Source organism: Corapipo altera, unplaced genomic scaffold (genome assembly GCF_003945725.1).
Source record: "Corapipo altera isolate COAL_440 unplaced genomic scaffold, ASM394572v1 22b, whole genome shotgun sequence".
NCBI lineage: Eukaryota > Metazoa > Chordata > Aves > Passeriformes > Pipridae > Corapipo > Corapipo altera.
In genome coordinates, this window is record NW_020884876.1 from 1,415,293 (window position 1) to 1,430,802 (window position 15,510).

At 50.6% G+C, this 15,510-nt stretch overlaps 2 protein-coding genes across 2 annotated transcripts; both read left to right on the forward strand.

Annotated features, from left to right (window-relative positions):
* Nucleotides 1-10,214: 10,214 nt before the first annotated feature.
* On the forward strand, nucleotides 10,215-12,973 carry SLC10A4 (solute carrier family 10 member 4). Its single transcript, XM_027635902.1, has 3 exons — nucleotides 10,215-10,789; nucleotides 11,154-11,364; nucleotides 12,036-12,973. The coding sequence occupies exons 1-3, from the start codon at nucleotides 10,404-10,406 to the stop codon at nucleotides 12,549-12,551; spliced, it is 1,113 nt and encodes a 370-aa protein (XP_027491703.1). The 5' UTR covers nucleotides 10,215-10,403; the 3' UTR covers nucleotides 12,552-12,973.
* A 248-nt stretch (nucleotides 12,974-13,221) lies between these two features.
* Nucleotides 13,222-15,115, forward strand: ZAR1 (zygote arrest 1). The gene is made up of 4 exons (XM_027635722.1): nucleotides 13,222-14,061; nucleotides 14,147-14,239; nucleotides 14,309-14,383; nucleotides 14,463-15,115. Exons 1-4 carry the CDS (start codon nucleotides 13,222-13,224, stop codon nucleotides 14,604-14,606), a joined length of 1,152 nt encoding a protein of 383 aa, XP_027491523.1. The 3' UTR covers nucleotides 14,607-15,115.
* The last annotated feature ends 395 nt before the right edge of the window (nucleotides 15,116-15,510 follow it).

Sequence of the window (15,510 nt, forward strand, 5' to 3'; positions counted from 1 at the left end):
CTGCATATCAGGCCCTCCATTCCCCTTAGAAAGGAGTCTCCTATTAAAACTACCCTTCTTTTCCTCTTAACAGAGGAGGTCTTGATGCAGGGTACAGGTGGTATTGTTTTAGGAGGCTCCACTACCCCAGAAGGACCTTTGCTCACCTAATCAGTTCTCTGGCCTTCTAGTTCCAGAGCCTCATACATGTCATAGAAGGCACCAGTCCTACCTGTCAAATTTTGAAAAGGAGGAGTATCCTTCCTCCTAGTATGTGCAGTGACCAGCTTCCAGCCTCCATCTCTAACAGACCTTTGATTAACAGTCCTTTGACTAATTACATTGCAGGGTTCTGCATCCACCTGCTTCTCCACTACAGTGGAGGTTCGAGACTCCCAAAAGTCTTGAGACTGTAGCATGGCAGTTTAGGCAGGGCGAGCAGGAAGGGCTCCTCTCTGACCATCCAGAAGCAGGTAATAGAGGCAGCAAACAGACTCAGTGGCTGCTAAGAAAGAGCAAAGAGATCCTATCAACCCCAGTCTTATTAACACTGTAGTTTAAGCTTCCTCAGTTATGGTGTTGACACAGTGTAAAGCTCGATCCCCTGTAGCTGCAGGAGTCACTGTACCAGCCATGTCAGAGGCCTCCAGCCAGACAGACCTGCTGATGGCAGACACAGCTCCTCAGGTCACAGATTTCCAGGAGTGCCTGATGCCTCTTCATGAGGCTGGGGCAGGCAAAGAGTTACTTTGCAAAAGGTGGGCCATGGTTAGAGCTGTGTTGCGAGGTGAAGGACCTATGGGAAGAAGTGAACAGGCTTTGCAGTATTCAGAATAAGTGAACAAGGAAGACAGACACCGATTATTTTTGGAGACAATCAGGACAGATTAATACTTACAGAGCATGATGTTAATGTGATTAAAGCTTACTCATGTCAATCACTCTGCTTTGGTCTACAGATAGATATATGAACATGCTCTGTGAAATCAGATCACAGATCATAGAATGTGCTGAGTTGGAAGGGACCCACAAGGATCATCGAGTCCAACTCCTGGCCCTGCAGAGGACCATTCCCAAGAGTCACACCACATGCCCGAGAGTATCGTCCAGATGCTTCTTGAACTCTGTCAGGCTTGGTGCTGTGACCACTTCCCTGGGGAGCCTGTTCCAGTGCCCAAACACTCACTGGGTGAAGAACCCCCTTCTAGTATCTAACCTAAACCTCTCCCTCATGGCACTGCCTCCTCCTCACCTGGTTGGCTACTGAGGGCTTCCACATCCTCATGAGGCTGCTGCTTGAGTGTTCCTGGACTTGGGAACCCTCTGCACAGCCCAACCTCACCCCAGAACCCTCTCCCAGTCACCACTGGTGCAGCCTCACCAACTGACATCTTTCCTGTGCCACTGAATCAGGGAGTTTGAAGAAGTTCATGCAATGAAATCCCCGTGCTTGGTTATTGCTGTTTGCTGGAGGAGCCCAGCAAGTCATCCTCCCTGCAGAGTCTCCCTGGGAGCGGAATTCATGTGTGTCTGTAGAAACTGAAGGTGATTGCCCATTGCTTATGACACATCCTACCGACAGTCTCAGCAATACCACTCAAACACTTCAAGAAGCTACAAGTGAAAATTGATTCTGTGGATGTTTACCAGTGGCAGAGAAACAGAAATTTTTGTGTGATGAGGGATCACACTGTACATGCTGCCTCCTCAGGAGTAGGGTACCTGCCGGAGCTTAGCAGACTTGTTGCCAGTATGCAGCTTTGCCACTATTTTCAGCATGATCTTAAGCAAATTAATTACCCCCATGTATAACTTCTCCACCTTTACATGAAAACAATAATGTAATGACCCTGTATCTTTGCACTTGATAATAAACTCTTTAGGGAAGAGGGAAGGATCCTTCCCTAGCTGGTTTTGCTTAGTGTCTTGCATTTTGGGACCTGGTTTTGTTTGGACTTCTTGGTGTCAGTTTGAAGCAACTTGCTTTGTGAGAATGAGTTTCCATATTTTCATGGGAAGTGGTGACTGTTATCTCCCTGACCACCCTCAATGCCTGTCCCACACAGGACTCCCTTGCCTGGAGGGATTAGGGCAGGGTTTGTTTGGGTGGACTTTGCTTTGGGGCCTGGGGTTACTGCACAGTACCACTCACACCTGGGTGGAAATGCTGAGCACTGATACCTTACAGACCCCTCTGGGCAGCTACTCCTTTGGTCCCAGGTGGCATTGACTTCAGCAGCAAGACTTTCCTACTGATACTTACTGAGCACTTAGGCTGCCCAAGTATATATGGGTAAAATACATCTCAAATATTTTATTTAGAAATTATATCCTTTAAACACTATATATGTAATAAATGTTATATATTTAATTGTTTGTATTATTTTGATAATTTGGTAGATTTTAATATATTAAAATCAATTTACTAATATTTTGTTTTCTGATATTATAATAGACTGAGAAGAGGAAAGGTGCTCTTAAGGCAGCCCTTCTGCATGTGTTTATTCCAATCTTTTGTTTTTCTTCAAATCTTTCACACTTAAATAAAGGGCTGACGGATTTTTATTCCTTCCTCTGACTATCCAATCCAAAACAGCTCTGTCCAAGGCCCATTCTCTGGCAGGCAGGATGCAAGATGCTGCCAGCTTAATAAAATTTGCAAGCAGTTCAGGACGCAGACTTCATTTCTGGGATGTGAACCACACCTGACGTTTCCAGCTTGGCCAGATCCCTGTGATGCCCACCGTGCTGGGAGCAGCTACCACTGTGAGCGCAGTTATGCCAGGGAGAGACGCAAAGTTTTATCGATACCGGCAGGTGTCACAGCAGAGGACAAAGAGCATTTGCACAAGGTATCAGAGAACCAGGTAACCAGGGGCCAGGAGGAGCTTTGTGAGGTCACTCGGTCTTGCCATGCCACCCCAAGGCAAAGTCAGCAGCTGCAGCTCACCCTGCCACAGAGATGTCTGCCTGACCTTTCCGGGGAGATCGCCGCTGCCTGCCCAGGCCATCCATTGCTTTTATTTGCCCCATCAGTATCTAATCTGAACCTCTCTTACAGCAGCTTAAACCCATTGTATTTCTGGGGACTTGTGATACTCTTATAAAGAGACTACTCTCAACTAGTGGTAGAGTGGACACTCCAGGCAACAAATATTCCCCTGGCTTCATACCCAGCCTTTCTGCCTAGGCACTATAAAAAGGAAATAAAAGATCTTGTTGATGAAGACATTCACGCTTTCATCTCCCTGGCAAATCAACAGGTATACAAAACCCAGGGTACATCTGCCTCAGTTGCAGTGACATACGAGTTCTACTGATATCATAGGTTATTAAAAAATATTCTACTTCATCACAGTTTTAAAAGTGCACATAACACTGTGTCAAGGCTATTTTCATAGGATTAATATACAACATTAGCTAAAAGAAGTATTAAGAGATTCCTATTATGTTTGAGATTTATTTCTTCCCATTTGCCTGAGATTTCTTCTAGACAGCTTGAGATTTAATATAGGTAATGGTGCACCTATTTTGAAGGGCTTCTTATTTGCTGATCAGCATTACAGATACTCTTTTTTATTATTTGGTAAAAATTTGGCAGCAGGACAAGAAGCATTTTTATTCTATGTTTATGCAGGTACTTACACAAAACAGCCTTAGTCCACATCCAGGCACCTTCCATGTCACGATACAAATGGCACCTGGGTGCCAAATTTTTTTTTCCTGTAGCCTGAGATACAGAATATTGATGCTATTACCTCTTACTGTTCCCATGAGGCTCACCATTAACATCCCTTTTAATATGGAGAAAGCTTTGGCAGGTGTGGGATGTAATTTTAATTTTGGATGTCCTTCTTCAATTAAATGAATACTTATGAAGCAACTGCTGCTGTAAATTATTAAATTTACTTCTGCATTTTTTGACAACTAAATTATTCTATGGGACAATGTCTTGGTATCCTTTACTCTGATCTGGCATTTTTTTGCAAAACCCAAAATATAGATTTTGTAGGCACAAAGCCACATGGAGATGTGAACTACCTCCATATTACCTCCCTTGATTTATGTCACTCACACCAGGTTCCAGCACAGGAAATTAGGAGGGGGCTGGGATCCTCAGTGGGCAATGGATGTCAAGTAAACCCAGCTGGACCTGGACCTGGAACTACACATCCATCCTAAAGCCCCACCATTCACCAGGTTGTGTACATCCCATCATCAGTGTGCCCTCTGACCTTGATGACACCGCCGTCCCCTCACAGCTATCAGGGTCCCTCACACCTGAAGATGCTGAACAGGCTGTTCATGAAACTCACAGGGGGGTAAATCAGGGCTGTGACATCCAAGACACACTGTCTCTAAAGTCCTAAGACCATCAGCCTGCAAGAACCTGTGCAAAGCAATAACTATGCCTGCAGTGCAAAATACCATTTGACTTTTAAAACTGAATCCGCTGCTTTCAGAGTCATGCTCATCTCACCTCCTCTCCCTGCCTGGCTATGCAGAATGTTAATTTTGGCTCTTCTGGACCCAGGCATGCATTAGTCATCAGGTCATTTATTTTATTATGACTTTTCATCTTAATGCTGATAATACTCCAACTCCAGAAAAAGATCAAACGACAACAAAATGGAACAGTGTCTGAGGCAGAATCCTTTCTTATTTGAATTTGGGTAAAGGTATTTATTTGCTTAAAGAAAAACTTGCTGCTAGTAACTGTTCTACAGTTGTAGGGGTAAAACTGCCTCAACAACTGAGTGTTAGCAGTCAATTTACAAAATTATTCTTCAATGATCCCCTGATTTAATCTCTTTTCATGGACCAGAAGCCTTTTTCTAATGGGATGGTTGGCAAAAGACCTTTTCATCTTGCTTCTAAAAGGCAGATCACGCAGCCTCAAACACTTAGTTCTAATTATGAATTATTGGAACATTGCAACCCGAGGCATCATGCACTTACTGGTTGATTAATGGTCTTCAGACATCTTAAAAATAAACATGAGGGAACACCAAGTGTAACAGGAAGATTTTATTATAATTTCTGCCCTTGCCTGCTAACTCATAGTTTTAGTGAAAGGATCTGTTCCCAACTGCTCAGAGACTGAACAGATAGCAGGGACACAAAGGAGACAGCACAGCTCAGGCTTGTGCTGTTTCCCTTCCACACCGCTTCAATTTAATAAAATCTCAGAGGCTGTGAGTTGCAGAGAGCACTGCTCCCAAGAGAGGCATAAATAAGGAGCTGGGCTGAACTGAAACAGGCATCATTTGGAAGAGGAATCCATGAGAGAAGGGGACAGCACTCCCGAGAATGCAGAAATCACAAAGGCAGCAAGGAAGAGGAGAGACAGACGCAGCGCAGCAGCGGAGGGAGGAGGAGGGTGCCTGGATGCCTTTACCACCTGAGCCAAGGAGAAGACAAGGATGATTTGGTGGGATCCCATCTGTAAGAGGAGAAAATGGACACAGCAATGACTCCCGCTGAGGAGGAGAGGAAACATTTATCTCGTTTTTTGCACTCTGAAATTCAAACCCAAGGTCCAGTCAAGGATGCTCGCCACGGGATAAAAGATGTTGATTATCTTGGAGGTTTAACAAGCAGGACTGAGCCTGCTAAGGATGGGACAGAGGGGAGTTTAAGATAAGCAAGCTTAGGATGAGGCATAACAGGGCTGCAATGGGGCCAGGTGTCACACTGAAGGGTAGCAGAGAAGCCTGGGAAGGAGGAAAGGCAGGTCTGTCCTACTCCTTCTGCAGGATCTGTCCTACAGACATCTGCGGGATCAATAAACTAACAGGGAACCTGTGGCTCTTGTGTGTTCTCCACCTATATTGTCCAACTGCACTCTGCCTTTGAGTGAAACACAAGTGGTTCGGGGCAGGAGCAACGTCGGTCGATCGGTACATCCTCACCAAAGCAGTTTCTGTCTATGTCTGGCTGGGGAGGTTTTTAGGAAAGACTTAATTGGACAAATCCCAATGCTTCATCTTATTTCAAAAATGTATTTTCTTGCCTGTTTAGTGACCCAGCTCCCAAACAATATAAAATTTAAAAAAATGAAAAAGTAATTTTGTCTGCTAAGATCTTACAGTTGCTGGTTCAGTGGAGGTGGGCTACTGGTGGAGGTGCCAAAAGGTGCAAAGTCCCCTCTGTGCTGCTGCTATTGAGAGAGGGAGCAGGAGACAGGTATCAGAGAGGGACCTACTTTGGCAAAAGACCAGCTGACGTGTCGTTCCTAGCAAAAAGATAACCATGGAAGAACAAGCAAAAGCACCAGTATCTCTGCACAATTAGGCTCCAATTCCCAACTCTCCTAAGCTATAAAAATAACCACTCTGAATCTACATCATAAATAAGATCAAGCATATACATTTCATGGAGTTTACCACAAGATTACCTGAAACTGCGTGTAGGGGATCACACTATATACCTTAAGGAGTATTTTAATTCCAGACAAGAGCAAAGACTTTTCTTTTTCCCATGGAAAATTATTACTCTCCTACCAAGTCTTTAATTTTATTTCTCTCCATAACCTAGGTGCATAGCAAGTAACGTAGAAATGAAGGGATTGCACATCCCCTGAAAATCAAAACCTACTCCTGCTAGGTCTCACCTGAACATCATTTTCACGGCAGTATTTTGTCCCAGACTCTTTAGTAGCACCACCACTTTTAAGTCACATTTAAGTCACACTTAAATGTGCTGACCAAAAGCTTTCCATCCCCCAGGACTATCCTTCAGAGGCCTCTCTTCCTCTGCAAATACTCGGCACAGTTCCACAAATCAGCTGGCATGGATGTGCAGAGAGGCAGAGCACAACTTATGGGTGGGTGATGCCAGCCCGCAGCAGCTCAGTCCCGCTGCTTCCCGCAGACTCAGGCACAGCACACAACGAGCCAAGGCGAGAGGAGTAGGGAGCTGAAGTGGATACTGCACTGAAATGAGAAGAGTGGAAAAACAGGGGGCAACCACGCTTTGCTTTCCCACCCCATGCCATTGTCTGCTTTCAGGTAGTGCTTATAACTACAGCATGCACACACCTGAAGTGCAACATGTTCAGGATCTAGGCAAGTCCAAGACTCTGATTTACCTATAACTCGCTTGAGATTTGCAAATCAATCCTTGCCTGAGGCTCTTGAGCATGTGGAGTGACAGTCATGACAACTGCACACACTGAATCTCCTCCTGCTGCCTCAAATTCAGCTCAGTGAACAACACTCTCAGCGAGTTCTCTTGGAGGACACCAAGGGGACCTTGTTGCATAGACACAGTGATTGCAATTTTGCAATAGTCCTGGGCTACACCAGATGCTTTTAATCTCTGTCAGGAGAAGCAAGTGATTCCAATAGCATCTCCACACAATGTGCTGGAGTAGTCCCTAGCTGAGCATACAGCAAGGTTGCTTTGCTAATTTCTTAAAGCACTATCAAAATTCCTTACAAGTTTATCCTTTCATTCCAGTTAAAAAACAGGAAGGCACAAAAATCCTGTTGTAAGACAGCACACAAAATTCCTAGTGTTTGAGGGACTTCGTCTCTCTAGACCAGTTTATAGCATACGTGCTCTTCTATGGAAATCAACCCCTTCCAAGAATAATGCAAGGCACTATTATTTATAAAAGTTACAAACTACAACAAGCTTGTATCTCAGTGAGTCCTTTCCCTCCTTCTTCTTGCTCTTGCTAACTCTTATCCTCTCATCTATTTTTCAACAGAAGGACTAACAAGGAATAATTCGAAAATGATAAATGATCAAGTTTATTTGCCAAGTCTTTTTGTATTCAAATATTTAATTTGTGCCTTCCAATAACAGCAGCGTAGGCAGCAGCCTTTCTCCTGCCCTCCATGAAAGAAAATAGAGAAGGAATTAGCCATGGGTTCAGATACATTGAAGTGTTCACTATGTGTGAGCTGGCTGCCTCACAGCCAGATGCTGCAAAGCTACTTAGCATCACTCCAGACTCCAGACTGTACTTTAATGATGACATATTGGGAAAGCGTGCAGCAAGTTAAGGAGACAAGAACTGTGCCCAGCAGCAGGTACAATGTTTTTTCATTCTACATGCTGGATGTGAAAACATGCTGGGTGCCACCAAAGGTCGTGGTACTCTCTGGACAGACAAGTAGCAAAGCACATCGGCTGGGTTCAGATTTGGCTTTCCCTGAAGACAGCACTACTGTTCTCATTTAAAACAAGAGCTGAACTTTAATTTTAGCTGATAAATTGTAAGAAAAATCTCAAGAGGTCTTGATTTGTTGCTATGCATTCATGGTATTTTCCCACTAGAAATGCTACAGCTCAGTGTCCCTTAAAACTGAAGTTTATGCTGACCGGGTATGCTCTGAAAGAGCACATATCTGCTTCACTGTATCCAGGAATACTGGACTCCTCCTGTAACTGCCTGTATGATAAATGTCACACATTATGACACAAAAATATCTTCCCGTGACCGGCCCTGCTCCAGTAGGAAGTTTGGGGAGTGACACTTGCAGATAAAGCAGAAGGCCTGGCCTGTGCCCTTCACACCTGCTTGATAAGCAGCCACCTTGTGCTCTGCACAGTGGATCCAGGCGGGTTTACCCATGGTGATCCCAGCTGGGCTGCACCGCAGGGAACCGAACAGACATTACTGACAAACCAGGGAGGGTACGACAAGCAAATGATCTGCATACTGTGAAGCCAAATATTGGCTACATGAAGGATGGAAAAAGATATAACAGTGGTAAGACGTTATGAAGCATGATAAATATACTGCAAGCACTTTTCTGCACATGCAAACCTGAAAATTAAGTTCAGAGCATGCTGTTGCTCAAAAAGCCAACCAGATCCTGCGCTCCCCTCTTCTAGCAGTACACAGAGTCCAAAAACATGAATGAACTGAAGCAAACTGGATCCTATTTGGTCGTTCAGCTCTGATGACTCATCTTCCCTGAGCTCTCCTTAGGCTAATGACAAAGAAACAAACACAGGCAGAACAGACTGAACTTGGTCTCATTCTGGCAAAGTAGTGTACCCAGGATTTTATCACTAGGTACCACTTGCACTTCTTGTGTTACCTGTACCCCAAGTAAGAATTAAACGTTTTATAGGCAAACAATCTGTTTTTCTCTCAAGTCACAAATAATTTTTACTTGAATCCCAGGGCAGCCCAAAATTTTACCCAAATAAATTTTTGAGAAACTTGCTGTCTGACAGAGCTTAAGGAAAGCACCCAGTCAGGGCAGATCCCTGTAGGCTCTCTCCTTAAATCCAGTGTGTCCCCTTTGAGCTGTGACCCAAAACGCTTCATGCAGAGTAAAGCCTCACATTAAGTGCAGAAGCCTGAGCCAGCTACCCCAGCCAGGAGCAGTAATGTGAAGTGGTGGCTGTGACCCTTCTAAATCCTCCAGGTGAAAGCAAAAAATATAGTTACACTCCTGAGACACAGTCAGTAGTGGTGCCAAGAGCGAGAGTCACCTCGGAGGCTGCCCTCCTCTCTTGGGAGTTCCTGCCCTTGTGAGTCCAGTCTGGCATCCTATGCAGCCCTTTATTTTTGAAGGAACAGGGTGACACAATTATTAAATGAAAAGTAAATGCTGTAAGCACAATTTTATGACTGAAAACAGTATAATCACCCTTGGATTTGATTTTTGGGTGGTGGACTACATTTCTTACCCTGGTTTGAATACTTGTGTGCCTGTGAGCTTGCCTGCTTCCTCTGACCACCCTTTAAAGGGTACCTCTTCTCCTTAGAAGCTTCTGGGACCCCATCAGCATAAAGCAGTGCCTCCTCGACCTCCTAAAAGGGCTTTCTATCCTTCCTCATGCATTCCCGAAGCTTTCACATCAGATGGCCATTTGCCTGGAGAGGGAACAAGCTTGGCTATCCCTCAGCAGAGGGGTCTGGTGCTGCCCACCCACATCGGGTGACACTGACGCTAATTGACGCTAATTTTAATGTCGATGTCGAAGTAAATCCCCTGATACCTCAGTTCCTCCGCTGGAAGAGTCAGGTCCTGCCCCGGCCCTCGGGAGGATGCAGGTGGCTGTGCCGGCTCCAGACTCGGGCTGCCGGGGTCCCGCCGGGGAGGGAGTTTCGGCCGTGAGCCTTTCTGCCGCCTGCGCTTCCCTCCAGCGGGGCCGGGCGGCGCTGGCGGCCGGGAGTGCCTGCCGTCGAGGCGGCTGCGAGACACCGCCCACGCCGGGGGTGGCCCCGCGTGGGTCCAGGGACGGGCGGGCGGCGCCTGCAGCAGACAGCGGCGAGGGACCGCGGCCGCAGCGCATCGGCAGCGCCCAGAGAGCCGAACCGAGCCGGGGCGGGATGCGGGCTCTGCCGGCCGCCGGGGCGAGCCGTCCCCGCATCCCGCACTGACGGCTCCCCCGGCGCCCGCTCCCTGCTCTGGGGCTTGGCCGGGAGCCGGCGGCTCCCCGGGGCCGCGCAGCCCATGGCCAGCTCCGCGCAGCCCCCGGCGGCCGCGGGGGGCGGCGGCCCCGACGGCGGGTCGCTGGCCGGGGGCGGCGAGGCCTTCGGGGACCGCTCCCTCAGCCAGGGCCTGAGCGTGCTGGTGGGGCTGGGGCTCTGCGTGACCATGCTGGGGCTGGGCTGCGCCGTGGAGCTGGGGCAGCTGGGGCAGCAGCTGCGGCGGCCCGTAGGGCTGTTGCTGGCGCTGCTGGGGCAATTCGTGGCTATGCCGCTGCTGGCCTTCCTCCTCGCCCTCATCTTCGCCCTGGACGAGGTGGCGGCCGTGGCCGTGCTGCTGTGCGGCTGCTGCCCCGGGGGCAACCTCTCCAACCTCATGTCGGTGCTCGTCGACGGGGATATGAATCTCAGGTAGGCGCCCCGCTCTCCTTCACCCCGAGCCGGCCGGGCTGCGGCGGCCCCGGGACGCGAGGAGGGTTTGCTGGGCACCTGCCGCCGGTGGAAGCGGGACGGACGGATGCGCGGACGGACGGGCGGGCACGGGTGGGAATCTGCAGACTGCTCTCCTGCTTCTCCCGGGGCAGATCTTACGCAGACCCTAACACACGCCTTCTGCCCCCTCCCCAAAAAAGCCTGCCCGCGCCCCGGCCGGGACGGGGAAGGGGGATCTCTTGCCATGAGAAGCGCCTGGCCGGCTGCAGAGCCTTCTTACCGAGGGGGCTGCTCCCCGGCCGGGCGGGCGGTGATCCGTATCTCTTTGGTTCCCCCGGCGCAGCATTATCATGACGGCCTCCTCCACGCTGCTGGCCCTTTTCCTGATGCCCCTCTGCCTCTGGATCTACAGCCGCCACTGGATCAACACGGCGGTAGTGCAGCTGTTGCCCCTGGGGGCGGTGAGCCTGACGCTGGGCAGCACCCTACTGCCCATCGGCCTGGGGGTGCTCATCCGGTACCGGCACCCCCGCGCCGCCGACCTCCTGGTCAAGGTAGGCACAGGCTCCGGGAGGGAGGTGGGCGGCCGCGCTGCGGGGGGATGCCCGGGGGCGACACCGGTGGACGGGGGTCGGACGGCAGTGACCTTTCTGGTCCCTCCAAACCGATGGTAGCTTCACACAGGCATATTCAACTACTTAGGTGGAATACCAGGACTTACAGTCTTGAAATAAAACGGTGGGGCAGAGACGGAAAGCGAGGGAAAGGGCGGGTTACCCCCTATCACAGTGCACGGGAAGGAGGGCAGCGTGGCACTGCACCCTGGGAGTCATCCTAGACCCTCTACCAGAAGCATTCCCCAGCATCCCGCTTTCTCCCCACTTCACTTGCACCCAGGGCAAGTGAAACCAACCTGCAAGCATGGCCATGCTTCCTGAAAATATGCAACTAAATTAGCTTAATTGTGAAAGGAAGAGTGAAGCACATGCCCTGGCTCTCTTGATTCCCAGCAAGTCATCCCAAAGCAAAATGATGGAGGGTGACCTCAGCCCCTTCCTTTCCTGGGATATGATCAAACACCACCAAAATTCCGAGCCAGGAGCAAACCCAGGAAGGGCAGCGCAACCATGTTTCACAGTTTAGGCTCTCTTAACAAGTGTCTACCTGCTGTGCTTACCCTTTTAAACTAATAACCCATATGTTCAATGTCTGTATCTGTTGCCAGATTTCCCTGTGGTCTCTCTTGGTGACTCTAGTGATTCTGTTCATCCTGACTGGGACCATGCTGGGCCCAGATCTGTTGGCACACATTCCTGCATCTGTCTACGCCATTGCAGTGCTGATGCCTCTAGCAGGGTACGCCTTGGGATATGGCTTAGCCACGGTCTTTAAAATGCCCCCACACTGCAGGAGAACAGTGTCTTTGGAAACAGGATGCCAAAACGTCCAGCTCTGCACCGCCATCCTAAAACTCACCTTCCCCCCGGAGCTCATAGGGGGCATGTACATGTTTCCCTTGCTTTATGCGCTTTTTCAGTCGGCAGAAGCGGGACTCTTTGTACTGGTATACAAGATGTATGGAAGAGACAGCTACAAGCAAGATACACTCGGAGAAGAGGAAGACACAGATATTTCCTACAAGAAACTGAAGGAAGAAGAGGTAGCCGATACTTCATATGGCACAGTGACCACAGAGGAGCACAACTCCATTCAGATGGAGCCAACGCAGACAGCGCTTTAGGCGAGATAAAGAGGTGACTCCCTGGGATGTGAATGTGTGTTGTGCTTGCAACTGGGCTGGGGCTGCGCTCGAGGAGCTGCCCAGCCTCCATTGTTTCTCCAGCTGCTCCCATTGTACAAGGTGATGTGTGTTTATTACCATGACAGTTCTATTTCTTCAAAAAGTAAATGGGGGGAGGGGGAAGGTAAAAAGTATCATTGTGATGCAGACCAGTAACTGTAAAACGTTATGCAAGGAGGCTGCTGCCCGGCTGAGTGCAGCAGGAATGAGTAGAAGGAAGGAGACAGCGTTTTACAAAGGCAAAGCCAACTCGGTGCCAGTATGGATGAAGGGAAAAACCACCTCACGCGTGTATCTCTGTGCCTCCCACCTGCTGTAAAAGCATTGTGTTCGTTGTTCTCACCACAAATACATGGCGAAGCCGAACCAAACCCGTGTTCTCCTCTGTCTAATCCCGCGGGGGTAATTAAAAGCCGCGCTGCCCGGTTCACCTGGGGCACTGTGCGTGGCGTGGGGGGATTGCCCGAAGCCCAGCACCAGGCGGAGACGGGAAGGGGCAGCAAAGCCGGCGCCCGTCGGGGGCGGGGGAAGCCCGTCCCCGCCCCGGGGGTATTTAAGGCCGCCCCTGCAGGGAGGGCACTCCGGGTACTGTGCGATGGCGGAGGAGGGGATGGCGAGTTACCTGTACACCGCCTACCACCCCTACTCCTACCGCTACCCGCCGCCCAAGGGCAAAGGGGGAGCGGCGGGCGGCTGGCGGCCCCGGGGCAGCGGCTACTTCTCGGGTTACGGGGACGCGGCGGCGGCCGCCGAGTACTTCGACAACTACCAGCGGGCGCAGCTGAAGGCCATCCTGTCCCAGGTCAACCCCAACCTGACGCCGCGACTCCGCAAGGCCAACACCAAGGAGGTGGGCGTGCAGGTGAACCCGCGGCAGGACGCCTCGGTGCAGTGCTCGCTCGGGCCCCGCACGCTGATGCGCCGCCGCCCCGGCCCCGCCGCGCCGCGGCCCCGCGAGGCGGAGCAGGAGCTGGGCAGCCCCGCCACCACCAGCACCCGCGCCGTGCGCTTCCCCCGCACCATCGCCGTCTACTCGCCCATGGCGTCCCGCAGACTCACCGCCTTCCTGGAGGAGCCGAGTGCGGAGCCGGAGCAGCGGCCGCAGCAGCAGGACAAGGCGGCGGCGGCGGCCGTCGAGGAGGAGCCGGCCGCGCTGAGAGAACAGCGAGAGGCGGAGGCGGCCGCCGTGCGGGCAAGCTGGGAGAAGCCCACCGAGGGTGGTACCGAAGGTGGTGCCGAGCCGCTGGGGCAGCGCCCGGCCGAGCCCCTGGAGCAGCGTCCGGCCACTACCCCGGAGCCGCCAGCGGCGACGGAGACGGGCCAGGAGGAGGAGGTGGAGGTGGCGGTGGCAGAGGCAGCGCGGGCAGAGCCGGCAGAGCCGCCGGCAGAGCTGCCGGCCGCACCCCAGAAGCGGGAGCCGCCGGCGGGCAAGACCCGCCTGCGCTTCCAGGTGAGGGGTGGCCGGGGGGGAGTGGAGCGGGGCCGGGCTGGCCCGGAGGTGCCCGCCCCGTCGAGTAACAGGTTGTCCCCGGCAGTTTCTGGAGCAGAAGTACGGGTACTACCACTGCAAGGCCTGCAACATTCGCTGGGAGAGCGCCTACGTCTGGTGCGTCCAGGGCACCAACAAGGTAGGGCTCGGATCGTCCCCGCGCGGCCCCCTCGCCGCCACCCCCCTGCTGACTCCGGCCTCCCCCCAGGTCTATTTTCGGCAGTTCTGTCGGACCTGCCAGAAGTCCTACAACCCGTACCGTGTGGAGGATATCACCTGCCAGGTAAGGGACGCCCTCCCAGCCGCGGGCCGGGCGGCCCCTGGGTCTGGCCACCCTCCCCGACCGCCGCCTTCTCCCTCAGAGCTGCAAGCAGACGCGGTGCACCTGCCCCGTGAAGATGCGCCACGTGGATCCCAAGAGGCCCCACCGCCAGGACCTCTGTGGCAGATGCAAAGGGAAACGCCTCTCCTGTGATAGCACATTCAGTTTCAAATACATCATCTGAGTGGGATAGGGCTTTTTTTTGGTGTTGTTTAGGGGTCTTCTAGAAAACTGCAAGTAGAGCAGATTTTTTTTGTTGTTGTTGGTATTGTTGAAGATACTTAGTGAGGTGTAGCTAGGAAAGCATGAAAATAAAAGTACTGCAAAGCATACTCAAATGATCAGGTGGGTTTGTGCTCAGCTCAGAGGGTGCATATTGCAAATTCTGTAACTTGCACAGGGGAAGAGCCCACTATTGTTTTGTAAATTGGTGATGGTTTTGGAAGCACCTGACTCAGGACCTTGTAGAATTTCAGGTGGATACGGTTTCTGTTACTGCTCCTACTCTTGAACTAGTCAAACACTTGAAGTTAACATCAAATCAACATCTGCAGTAGTTAGTAGACCATCATTCATGAACTAAACACATAATAGTATTCACTTACTGTACCCACCTCTAGTCCATGTAGAAAGTATCCTGCACCTGTTTTTCATCACTAGAAAATGATTGAGAAAAGCTATGTAAGAACTAGGTCACTCTTACTGGTACAGCTGGTCTGCATTTAGCTAAGCTGGTGTTCTTGTCTGTAGACTAAAGCCAAAGAAAGCTTTTCAGGGATAGTTTTCACAAAATGCTGAGGAACGAAGTCACTGAAATTATGGTCTCTTAGTAAATGTGTTGCTCATCTTTCTTGTTCAAGCTTATCAAGAGAAGTGACACTTCTGCCTGGCTTCCTTTTCAACTCGTAGATAAAGCACTAGAGCTGTGCACTTACTGGATTACAGCTGAGGAGTTTGATCTAGTTATAGTTTAGAGGCCTGCCATTAGGGAAGGATCAAACTCCCACACCCTTCTGGGGCTGGGTTTGTAACTAGGAATTGTACTCTTGGTGTTTGGTAGTAATGACAGAACCAGCACTGTTTACTCC

Coding starts and splice junctions, on each gene's coding strand:
- SLC10A4 (XM_027635902.1), top strand. CDS start 10,404: ATGGCCAGCTCCGCGCAGCCCCCGGCGGCCGCGGGGGGCGGCGGCCCC. Junction 10,790..11,153: donor GACGGGGATATGAATCTCAG/GTAGGCGCCCCG, acceptor CCCCCGGCGCAG/CATTATCATGACGGCCTCCT. Junction 11,365..12,035: donor CCGCCGACCTCCTGGTCAAG/GTAGGCACAGGC, acceptor ATCTGTTGCCAG/ATTTCCCTGTGGTCTCTCTT.
- ZAR1 (XM_027635722.1), top strand. CDS start 13,222: ATGGCGAGTTACCTGTACACCGCCTACCACCCCTACTCCTACCGCTAC. Junction 14,240..14,308: donor GCGTCCAGGGCACCAACAAG/GTAGGGCTCGGA, acceptor GCCTCCCCCCAG/GTCTATTTTCGGCAGTTCTG. Junction 14,384..14,462: donor TGGAGGATATCACCTGCCAG/GTAAGGGACGCC, acceptor CTTCTCCCTCAG/AGCTGCAAGCAGACGCGGTG.